General features: G+C 35.2%; 1 protein-coding gene across 3 annotated transcripts in view; it reads right to left on the bottom strand.

Annotated features, from left to right (window-relative positions):
* The window catches only part of POT1 (protection of telomeres 1), a 68,207-nt gene that overhangs the window by 22,399 nt on the left and 34,353 nt on the right, over positions 1-11,455 (bottom strand). For all 3 annotated transcript variants that reach the window (XM_023513228.1, XM_003789772.3, XM_023513229.1), the window contains 3 exons: positions 9,892-10,047; positions 4,432-4,598; positions 2,444-2,523 (listed from right to left, as the gene is read on the bottom strand). In XM_023513228.1, the coding sequence (XP_023368996.1) occupies positions 2,444-2,523; positions 4,432-4,598; positions 9,892-10,047 (403 nt within the window). The remainder of the gene's footprint in view (positions 1-2,443; positions 2,524-4,431; positions 4,599-9,891; positions 10,048-11,455) is intronic.

Raw genomic sequence — 11,455 nt, 5'->3', positions numbered from 1 at the left:
AAAAAAAAAAAAAAAAAATATGCACCTTCCCTTAGATACATCAATCCCATTGTTAGTTTTTATTTTAGTGAAAAAATAAGGATGGAAGTACAGATATTCAAGTTTATTAAAGCATTACTTGTAACAGCAAGAAAATGATGATAGCCTGAATATCTTTCATATGGAGAATGGCTGAATCAATATTATACACATACTAAAAATTATTATGCCACTATTAAAAGTACGTGGTGAGCCATATAAACTAGCCCAGAAAGCCCACTGTGCTATATCGTTAGAGAAAGTGTGTGGGTATAGTAGCTCACGCCTGTAATCCTAGCACTTTGGGAGGCCAAGGTAAGAGGATTACCAGAGGCTGAAAATTTGAGACCAGCCTCACCAACATAGCAAGACTTCACCTGTACAAAAAAATAGAAAAGTCAGCCAGGCATGTCCTATAGTCCCAGCTACTTAGGAGAGACTAAGGCCAGTAGTATTGCTTGAGGAGTCTGAGGTTGCAGTGAACTATGAGGACACCACTGCACTCTAGCCCTGGCAACAGAGCAAGACCTCACATCTGAAAGAAAAAGAAAACAGGAAAAAGCAATTAGTATAGAATGATTTTATTTTACTTTGGTTGAATTTAAGAAAGAGGGAAAAGTTGTCTTTGTTTATGTATAGACATAGATATCTGATAGATATTTCTATAAACATGAAGGTACTGAAGGACTCACGTGCTGAACTATTATTCTTACCTCAGGGTGTAAAGCATAAGGGCACAGGAAAAGCTATTCAACTTGACATTATGACATGTACTATTCATTGCCAAGTCATGGAAGCAGTCTAAGTGTCCACTGACCCACAGATGGATTAACAAATTGTGGTATATGTATAGCATGGAATAGTATTATGCAGCCACAAAAAGGATGGAGACTTTACCTCTTTTATGTTTATATGGATGGAGCTGGATCACATTCTTTTTAGTAAAGTATCTCAAGAATGGAAAAAAATACCCAATGTACTCAGTACTATTATGAAATCAATATATAATCACCCACACTTTCATAATGAAAGATAAAACACAATTATAGCCCAGAAAGAAGGAGAGAGGAGGAGGGGCAAGGTGAGGTGGATGGGTGGAGGGAGGGTAATCAGTGGGACCTCACCTACTGTGCATATTGCAAGGGTACATGTCGAATATATTTATAGTAGAGTCTAAATGTCTGAACACAGCAATTAAATTAGCGAGGTGAATGATATGCTAACCAATTTGATGTAAACATTCCAAATGGTATATAAAATCAGCACATTGTACCCCATAAATGCAGTAACGTATACAGTTATGATCTAATAAAAAAAAGAAAATAGATTGCAAAAGTATAATTACAAATCATACAAATCACTGTCTTCGAATGACCATTAATTGAACTAAATTGGCCTCCAAGCGGTAGTGCAAAATATCATATGTTAGACTATGATGCTATCATCAAGATGCCAGGAAATAGAATTATTCTTGTTTGTTTTTTTGGGAAATAGAATTTTAAGACAGAGCAAATGAGGAAATCAATTGAAAACAGTGGTTCTCAACCTTCCTAATGCCACAAGGTATTTTCATTGTTACAAAGCAGTCAGGACCCACAGGTTGAGAACCGCTAATTTAAAATGTATACAAAATATCAGTTTCCCTTTTGTAAAAGAGGGAAAATAATACATATCATAGGAGTGCTGTTAGGATTAAACGATAATGCATGCAGGTACCTACCAAGAAAGAGATGTTAATTTTCAGGCTTATCATTACCGGCGTGGAATAAAATTGTTCTTTAGATCACAGTAGGATAGCAGTTAGATTCCCCCTGCCCTCCCCCGACAAAAAATACTGTGAGATAGAAACGTGACCTACATTTAGGTCCCAGAATGTACAAGCAGGGTAAGGGTGAAGAAGAAAATATTGCACATTGAGAGTTTTAAAGTTTAGATTTGAATAGTCACCTATTTAGGTAGACAATACAAATAAACACTCCACTGTTTGTTAGTATTTTATAATCAGGTACTTGATTAATTCAAAAAACACTGGGAACTACGCATACATATAAGATGTATATGAGCAAAAAGTACTTGGGTTGTTTGAAATAAAGCAAAACAAACAACCTTTGTTCTTTTTAGAAACTGACAAGGAAAACAGCTGACTAGAGACTCAATACAGATTTTCTTATGACCACACACACACACACATACTGAATTACATAATGAAGTCATCACCACTACCCCAATTTGAAAAGAAAGCATGTTCACCTTTTTGCATAGGTCACAGATAAAGATTTAGGAAGTCCCTTTAGAATACATCCGTGGATTTTTTAAAAAGAGACAAAAAGAGAGAGAGAGAAAAGACACTAAAAAAGAGAATTAAGTTGATAAAATTATTTTATGTAGCAGGAACTAAACTGTCAATGTTAAAAACTATCCTTACTTTGAAAGCTGTCATCGGGTTCTGATTGACAGGTATCATCTGAGTGTTGATGGGCCGTCAAATCTGCAGATTGTAAAGCCCTATAATTGAAAGAATACAATTTCAAATTGTAGAACAAAGTCGACACAGTAAGTTTAGTTCTATCCACAAAATTCCAAAATTCTGTATGTATATGCATTTTTCACTAGGTTCTAAAGTCCCTCAAAATACAAGTGAAAGAGTTAGATGATGAAATATTGAGAAGGGACACAAAGAGCCTACAGGGGGGATGGGAGGAAAGACTGGTCTGCTAAACAAGGGAACATTTACCACTCAGCAGTCTCACTAAAAAGAGATGAAAGAATGTGGGTGTAAGGTAACCTAAGTAATCAATGACCAATAGAAGAGGGTAACAACGCCTGGAGGCACAGAGGCCACTGAAAGAGCTGCAGCCGATTCCAAGTGGGGAGGTGTTGAAACCTCTGCACTGCCTCTGCTTTTCCATTTCTCCCACTTGTCACCGGTGAGAAGGTCCCCACTTCCAATCTCTTTGAAAGTGCTCTAAGCTTTATCTTTGTTCTTTTTTTTCTTTTCATTATTATTATTTCAGGTTAATGTGAGGGTACAAATAACCAGTCACAATATTTGAATTTGTTAGGTGGAATACCTCTTATATTGTGTCCTGCACCCAAATAGTGCGCCATATCCCCCCACGTTGTGCCCATTAAGTGGGAGCACCCCAAACCCCTTCTTTGCCCCTCCCACCCAACTTGAATTGAAATGAGTTTTTGTCCTATGTAGGCGTGAATCAGATCAGGTACTAGTTTCATATTAGTACTGAGTACACTGTATATTTCCTTTTCCAATTCTTGTGGTATTGTACTGAGGAGAATGTGTTTCAGTACCATGCAGGTTAATACAAAAGATAGAAGTCACTATTTTCTTTTTTAATGGCTGCATAGTATTTGATTGTATGCACAGACCACAGTTTAGTCATCTCTTTGTTATACTGAAACTTATGCAGGTTACTTTTGCTTTCTATTCACCATGGCCCTGGGCTTCAGTTTTACTTTCTGTTTCCACCCACTTTTACTTTTGATTCCTGCTCTGCTTGGGAAACCGTCTAATTCCTCTTAGCAATTGAACCAGGTCAACTGGGTGTGGGTAATGACACCCCAACCTCCAACAAATACTATAAACAAAAATAAATTGGGGACTTAACGGATGACATTCTGAGTCAGAACAATCTCACTCTAGATCCAAGAAGGGAAATACTATGTTGCGATATGTTATAATATGAGATTTAAATCAGTGAAAATAAATAAAACAAAAGTTGACCTGTCTTAAAGTTTTATATCGATTTAAATAAATTAAAATTGAGATAATAGTTAGTTCATTTCAACTTACTAAACAGTACGTTATCTCTTTAAAAACATAGAATTTTTTTATTTCTACACTACTGGCCAAAATGTTTCTACACACAGTACCTACTAGTGATATTTTAAAAAATAGAAAACTGAAAATAACAGCAAGATTTTAGATGCTATTTTACTTCTTGAGCATATCTGAAGCCTAAAAATGTTTTTAAAAAGTCTTTAAAAATATAACACGCTGAAATATTTCTGTTACCTATTTAGTCAGAGGCACTTCAAAAGACACTGTTCCATGACAGGATTAAGTATTTCTTGGATCCTACATGTACATAAAATTTTTAAAACCTTGCCTAAGGTCCAGTTTCCACTGTATGTGGCTGCACTTGGAGAGCGTGGCAAATGGTAGAAGAGGAGCCTGAGTGTACAACTTTGATTGTAGCCCTCGCTCTGCTACCATATAGCTATTTGAACCTACTATCATTTGGTATGTTTCAGTTGGCCCACTTATTAAAAAATATGCAGCAAAGCACAGGACTGAATAAGAAACCCATCAGACGCCTAGGAACAATACTGCCTGAGAAATAGCTCGATAAATACTCCTCTTACATTTTCTAAATAGGTCTATAAAATGCTTACTTTTTCAGTTGATCTACGTCAGAGTTATTTTCTGGCAAGACCCTGATCCCCCGACCATAACTGGTCCCTCCATGAAGATGAAACTCTAGACTTAGGGTTGTCTGGTTCTCTGAATTCAGTGACTGAAGTTTGGTATGGAGGCTGTAGATCCTAATAAAGCTTCCCACCTAAAAATAGATTATTTACTATTTAGAAATTTGGGGGAAAAAATCAAACACTTTCTGATATTTAAAATTTTAACAACCACCATGGGGCAATGAACAACAACCAGGGGAACCGGCCAATTGGAAAATATACTGAATACTCTATACCAGTGTGGCTGAGTTATCACCTGCATGGATACATATCAAAGCACAAACACACATTCAATGGGAAGATATATTTCCATTTCAGAGATACTAAAATATTAAAAAACTGTGTGTTCTCATCAATAAAAAATAGTAGTTAGGAAACCCATTACCTCGATGAAATAGAAACTCTCCATTTGATAAGTTTCTGAAAAATAACTTGAATTAACTAGTTTAAGATTCATTAAATATGGTTGTTGACACAGTATCACTATAAGGACACTAGAAGACAGTTTTAAATGTACTATGACACTAAAATAAACATTCCCTATCCCCAAAGTTCTACAGGAAGAAAACTTTTGCAATAAAGCCTTTGTGCCTGCACAAACACAGTGTGAAATACACTCTAAGATAAAACTAATTTAGAATTTTGAACAAAATGTTCTATAGTTAATGTTATGTTTTGCTAAACTTAATCTTAATATGTCTTTAATTAGAATATTTGTGATTTTCTTTTAATTTCAAATGAGATGCAGATGCTATCTAAAATATTGACACCAACCTAAAGGAAGAAGCTATTTAACTTAAATCACATTTATAAAGAAAGATTTCTAAACAAAAAGTTACACAGTAGAAAATCTGAAGTTTTGTTGTTGTGGTTCTTTGCATCCAAACAGCACTCTGGACTGCTGGATAACTATAGGGCTTTTTTTCCGACCAGTTCATGATTGAACAATGGTGCTGATATAGTATGTAACAGAAAAGATACACGGGTTGATCATCTCTTATTCAAAGTGCTTGGAACCAGATAAAAGTGTTTCAGATTTTGAGGATGGAACACAAGTCTATATACAAAATTCACACACACATATATATATATATATATCCTAAAGATAATTTTATACAGTATTCTAAATAATTTTGTGCATGAAACAAAATTTGTGTAACAAAGATGTCACTGTCTCTGTTACCACTCAAAACTTTTTACTTTTAGACTCTGGAGCACTTCAGACTTTGGACTTCTGGATTAGGGAAGCTCAATCTGTATATAACAGAGAATATCAAAAAGGAATGAGCAGTAAATCAACTTTCCCCTCCTGCTTAAGGCAGCTTCTCTTAGTTGTATTTTTCCTCGTTACTTTCTAGCTCCGATGGAGGAAGATGTGAGGACATACAGCAAAGGGAGACATCACCATTCCCACATACTATTCCTCCGTTTCCATGGGTTTTATTAATAGGAGATAAAGGATCTAGCCTTTTATCTCTAATTTCTTTCACTTATACCTACGTCATGGCAGGGGAGTAGCATAATGAAAGTCAGGGAAGACTTTTCCTCATAGTCTTCAAAGTAAGTAATGAAAAAAAATAAAAATTTCTATTTTTATCTCATTCTTTTTGGGTTTTTTTTTGAGACAGAGTCTCACTCTGTTACCCTTGGTAGAGTATTGTGGCATCATAGCTCACAGCAACCTCAAATTCCTGGGTTCAAGTGATTCTCTTGCCTCAGCTTCCCAAGTAGCTGGGACTGCAGACACCAGTCACAAAGCCTGGCTATTTTTAGAGAGGAGGACTAGCTCTGGCTCAGGCTGGTCTCAAACCTGTGAGCTTAGGCAATTCACCCACCTCAGCCTTCCAAGTGCTGGGATTACAGGTGTGAGCCATTGCCTGGCCCTCATTCTTTTTGAATGTCTGTAATTTTGTGAATCTTTTTTAATGTGTGTATATATGTCCATATTTAAATATACTAAAATAGCAGTACGGCAAGTATATGTAATCATTTGAAAGGCCTAAACACATGGACAAAGATACCATGTTCATAAAAAATAGCTTTCAATTATAAGAACGATATAGTCCTTCAAACTAATCATTAAATTCAATGCAATTTCAACCCAAATCCCCAGTGTCATGGAATCTAAAAAGTTAACTCCATTTATAGAAATAGTCATCACTTTTGAAGACTAGGAAGGGGGGCTTTGTTATATCAAAAAGTACATAAAATAAAAACTTAAAAGCATATAAATATGGGCGTATATACCTACATGTTGACATAGAGAGAGGTGAGCAAAAACAAACAAACAAACAAAAAAGGCAGAGGCCCAAGGCCCAAGGGAGTTTCAATGTGTAGAGCTGAGTCTTATTTCCTAACAAATTTCCTAAAAATTAAAAGTATGTGAAATAAATGCAGCAAAGCACTTAGAGTAAGCTTAGTGACAAACTCTTGGTTTTTATTATACTATCTTCTTTATTATTTTCTAATGGAACAAAATTTAAAGGATAAGATAGAATATATTGTATAAAAGCCATGAATAGACTATAGAGTACAGTTAACAAATTGTTATTATCAGAAATTCCATCTGGAGGCAGCATTGCATTTTTTTAAAGCTTGACTAAATCTATTAACACTACGAAATGTACCAAATGCTCTATTATAAAAGACAAATACTGCTTTGTATTGCCAGTATTGTGATAAGATTTCAAAAATAAAAGTGAAGAAACTATAACCAAAAAATAAAAGTAGTTTAAAAAACAATTATAGAAATCTATTTTAATACAGAAACTAAAAAAAAAAAAAAAATAGAAGGAAACAGAGCCAGTAAGAAATCACTATCTTTCAGAAATAATCAAAATATTCTTCATAAACTGTCCAGAATTTTTCATTAGGTTTAGAATTTTAATTTCCTGTGTATGTCTCAAAATAGCCAATCAAATCGGCCAGGCAGGGTGACTCATACCTGCAATCCTAGCACTTGGGAGGCCGAAGCAGGTGGATTTCCTGAGCTCACATGTTTGAGACCACCCTGAGCCAGAGTGAGACTTCTTCTCTAAAAATAACTGGGTGTTGTGGCGGCTGCCTGTAGTCCCAACTACTCAGGAGGGTGAGGTCAGAGAATTGCGTAAGCCTAAGAGTTTGAGGGTGCTGTGAGCTATGACCCCACAGCACTCAAAAAACCCCCCAAATACCCAGTCAAATCACAATTGTGGGGCTAATGAAGCCAAAACATAATTATGACTTTAATTTTAGAATTATGTAAAAGCTTGTGTCAGGATAAGAGTGAGGACTTACAACATACGTCTTTAGTTTCTACACAAAAGGTTTCAAATGTCAGTTTGTGCAGTTTGTGTGCATGAGCCTACATAATGTTTCGGGAATGCCATATACCTTACTCAAAACCAAGATTCAGAAAAAGAGGTAAGAGCAATTAGGCTGTAAAATGTATTGCTTACAGAAGTTGATCACACTTTACAACTGCATTAATACTACACATCCCTCCCCACTCACTCCCATACAGCAAAAGTGTTTTGAATTGGTTCTACGTATTATGACACTTCCAACAGGTGTCCTGAAGTGTTGAGAATTCACTTCTATCAATGTCCTGTGACTGAAGATTTATGTTATAAAGGTTGTCAGAAAACAAATAAATGTGTTGTCAGTGTACATACAAAAAGTATAAAGTTATATTACTTATACAGAGAAAAAAGTCTTTTTCATTTTTATGTTGCTTTGCAGACAAATAATATAATGCTATGGTATCTTTAGAGAGAAACAAAGTGCCATATATTTTCTTAATTACATGTGCTCATATTACCCTCTAGTGGGCAAAATAAACCAGACAATAAAAACAGGAAGGAAAAATTCTGAAAAACAGTCTACACTCACTGATTGATTCATTTAGGAGCAGATATTATTTACTTTATCGTTACTATGTGAAGAGCACTGTGCCAGATGCTGGGTAAGCCTTAGACAAAAAAAAAGCTGGAAAAGCAGGAAACTGGAAAAGACCTATGGGAGCAGCACAGGGAAAGAGAACATAAGTGATAACAGGAGGAGGCAGCGTGCAGAACTGAGGGGACTTCACGTGGAAGAATTCTCTCTGTATTTAAAAAGACTTCGGATTTGAATTTACCATTATTTTTTACTTTTAAAATAAAGTAGTCAATTCAGATAAATTCTTTCAGAGGAAAAAGAATCAAAAGAATATTTTCAACAGTTTTTTCTGGTCTGTCATATACATAGTATGCATGTCCATATATACACTTACATAGTACAAAAAGTGCAGGAACATCTTCATGGGCCCTAACCCCCACGTTCAAGCATATTTATTTGAATTAGGTGAACTTATTTGTAGCACAATGTAGAACTGGAAATATTCTCTCCCTCAGAGACAATGATTTGCAAGGGGAAACTGGGCAATGAAATTCAGAGCTTCATCACTTTTACAATTTTAAGCACTGCCATATTTAAACTGTGTACATTTACCTAAAAAAACTATCTCAAAAACAGTATGCAAATTCTATAAACTGTACACTACACACAGACACACAATTTATATCTGAGGTGACATCAAGTTCTAAAATCAAGGAGGTACCATTTATAGACTTTTTTTTGAGACAGTGTCTCACCCTGTTGCCCCTGCTACAGTGCCGTGTTACCAAAGCTCTTTGCAAACTCAAACTCCTGGGCTTAAGTGATCCCCCTATTGTAGCTGTGACTAAAGGCATGTACTATCACACCAGGCTAATTTTTTCTTCTCTTTTTAACAGACAAGGTCTCACTCTTGCTCAGGCTGGTCTTGAACTCCTGATCTTAAGTGGATCTTTCTGCCTTGCCCTCCCAAAGTGCTAGAAGTACAGGTGTGAGCCACTATCTATAGTCTATCAAACCAACTCATCAAGCTTACCACTTAAGTTGACAACATCTCATATTCCTTCTGCCATTTTAAAGTAGTATACCTCATATGACAAAATTTTTTCTTACCATATTCATAGCAAAATTGTGTATATCTTTAATACATTCAGGAAAAAGTCTTTTAAAAATCATTTAAATCCACTATGGGTCATTACAAACGTTTTGAACACACAAAAATCCAGAAATGTAAAATCCATGTGGACAGAAACAAATGAAGCCTCCCCCCCTAGCAACACTGACAAGGTGAGCAAATGGAAACTCGCACGGACGAATCACAAAGGATGCTGTCTTGAAACTTTTGTAGTGACCTATGTATAATTCATCTTTCAATAACTTAAACATAAATTTTATAACTTAAAAATCAAGCAAAAATAATCTGAAGTTAATTTCTAGACTCCAAACATAACCTATAAATGTAACCACTTATTACCACAATTTACCACCAAAATTCATAAGAATATAAAGTAACAAACATTTTTTACTCACCTTCAGAGATTTTGCCACTTGAACATGGTTATCATAGACCAGAATATCTATGGCCAGATTTTGTAGCCGATGGATGTGACTTGCGTCCCCTTCAAGCACAAGGTTTTGTAGTAAGACTCTCCAAGACGGGAAAGGTGTCTTGGTGCCATCCCACACCTGCAGGAAGAGGACAGAGCAGTTTAATGATCCTTTGGGAAAACTGCTTATGCCAAAAAGTTTTATTTTCTGCTAATATTATTTAAAAGTAGTTAAATGTACCGTGTTTCTCCGAAAGTAAGACCTGCTCCCCAAATAAGCAGGATTTCTATGGATTTGTTAAATAGAAGCCCTACCCCGATAATAAGACCTAGTGATGGGGGTGGCTATGCAGCCTATCTGTGCGGAAGACATGCATTTCAGTGCAGAAGACATCCCTTGAAAATAAGCCTTAGTGTGTCTTCTTGAGAAAAAATAAATATAAGACAGTGTCTTATGTTCGGGGAAATACAGTATGCCTCTAAATGTCAACAATATTTTAAATATGACAAGATTTTTTGATTGTAAAAGAACTATTACATTAATACATACATATTACTATGGGTAATATGAAAAAGGCAGAATAATAGAAAGAAAAAGGCACACTGCCATGATCTAGACAAAAATACTAACCTATTGATGACTTCATTTTTCTTTTATTAAAAACAAATACAAAACCTTTGTTTTCTGCTTTTCTCTTTTCAGATTACTGAGCATTTTTTCAGGTAATGACCAGAGCCTTACATGTGTGTGAACAAACAGAATAAACATAGCATATTCATATAAGCTTATAAATAAAGAAATTTTAAAATAACATAACTATAAGAAGTGGGAGAAAGTCTTTTAACAGGGTATTTGATATTTGGACACTGCCCAGAAATTTGAAAGCGAATCAAAATGCTATGTAGTGAAAAGTTTTTCTCTTTCCCTTGTTCATATCTTCTCAGTCTCTCCCACCAAAAAATAACAAAATATTGAAACTAGTTTCTTAAATATCTTTGCAGACTTTAATACACACTGTGCATAGCCAGGCATAGTGAAACATCCCTATAGTCCCAGTTAATGGGAGGCTGAGACAGGAGAATTCCTTGAATCCAGGAAGGAGTCCTAGGTCAGCCTGGACAAAACACAGGAGGACCCCATTTCTTTTAAAAACAAAAAACAAATTGTTATCTTAGGGTTCATGCAAACTCTTTTTGATCTCTCTATTACAAATATCTGTCTAGTGAACTTTGTTACCTCTTGAGTTTGAAAGAAATATATAATTTCCAAAAGATAATTTTCTAATTTTAGCCAAATATTTCATTCTATAATATATTAAAATAAAAATGTGTAGGAGTCCAGTCAGTTGTTTTACTAAAGATTTAAATCAATTTCTAATTCTTGTCATGTGCTTTATATAATAAGAACAACCAAAAATGGTCTTGACAAAAACTCTTTTGTATTAACACATTTCCGTATATAAATACACCTAATAAAATTATGAATTTTTTTTTCTTTAAGACCGAGTTTCTTGTTATCATACTGGGTAGAGTGGCATGGCATTGTA

The sequence above is a fragment of the Otolemur garnettii genome, unplaced genomic scaffold (assembly GCF_000181295.1).
Source record: "Otolemur garnettii isolate 467f Iridium unplaced genomic scaffold, OtoGar3 scaffold00037, whole genome shotgun sequence".
Classification (NCBI taxonomy): domain Eukaryota; kingdom Metazoa; phylum Chordata; class Mammalia; order Primates; family Galagidae; genus Otolemur; species Otolemur garnettii.
Note: the sequence above shows the minus strand (reverse complement) of the source record. Positions and strands in the feature narration are given on the sequence as shown.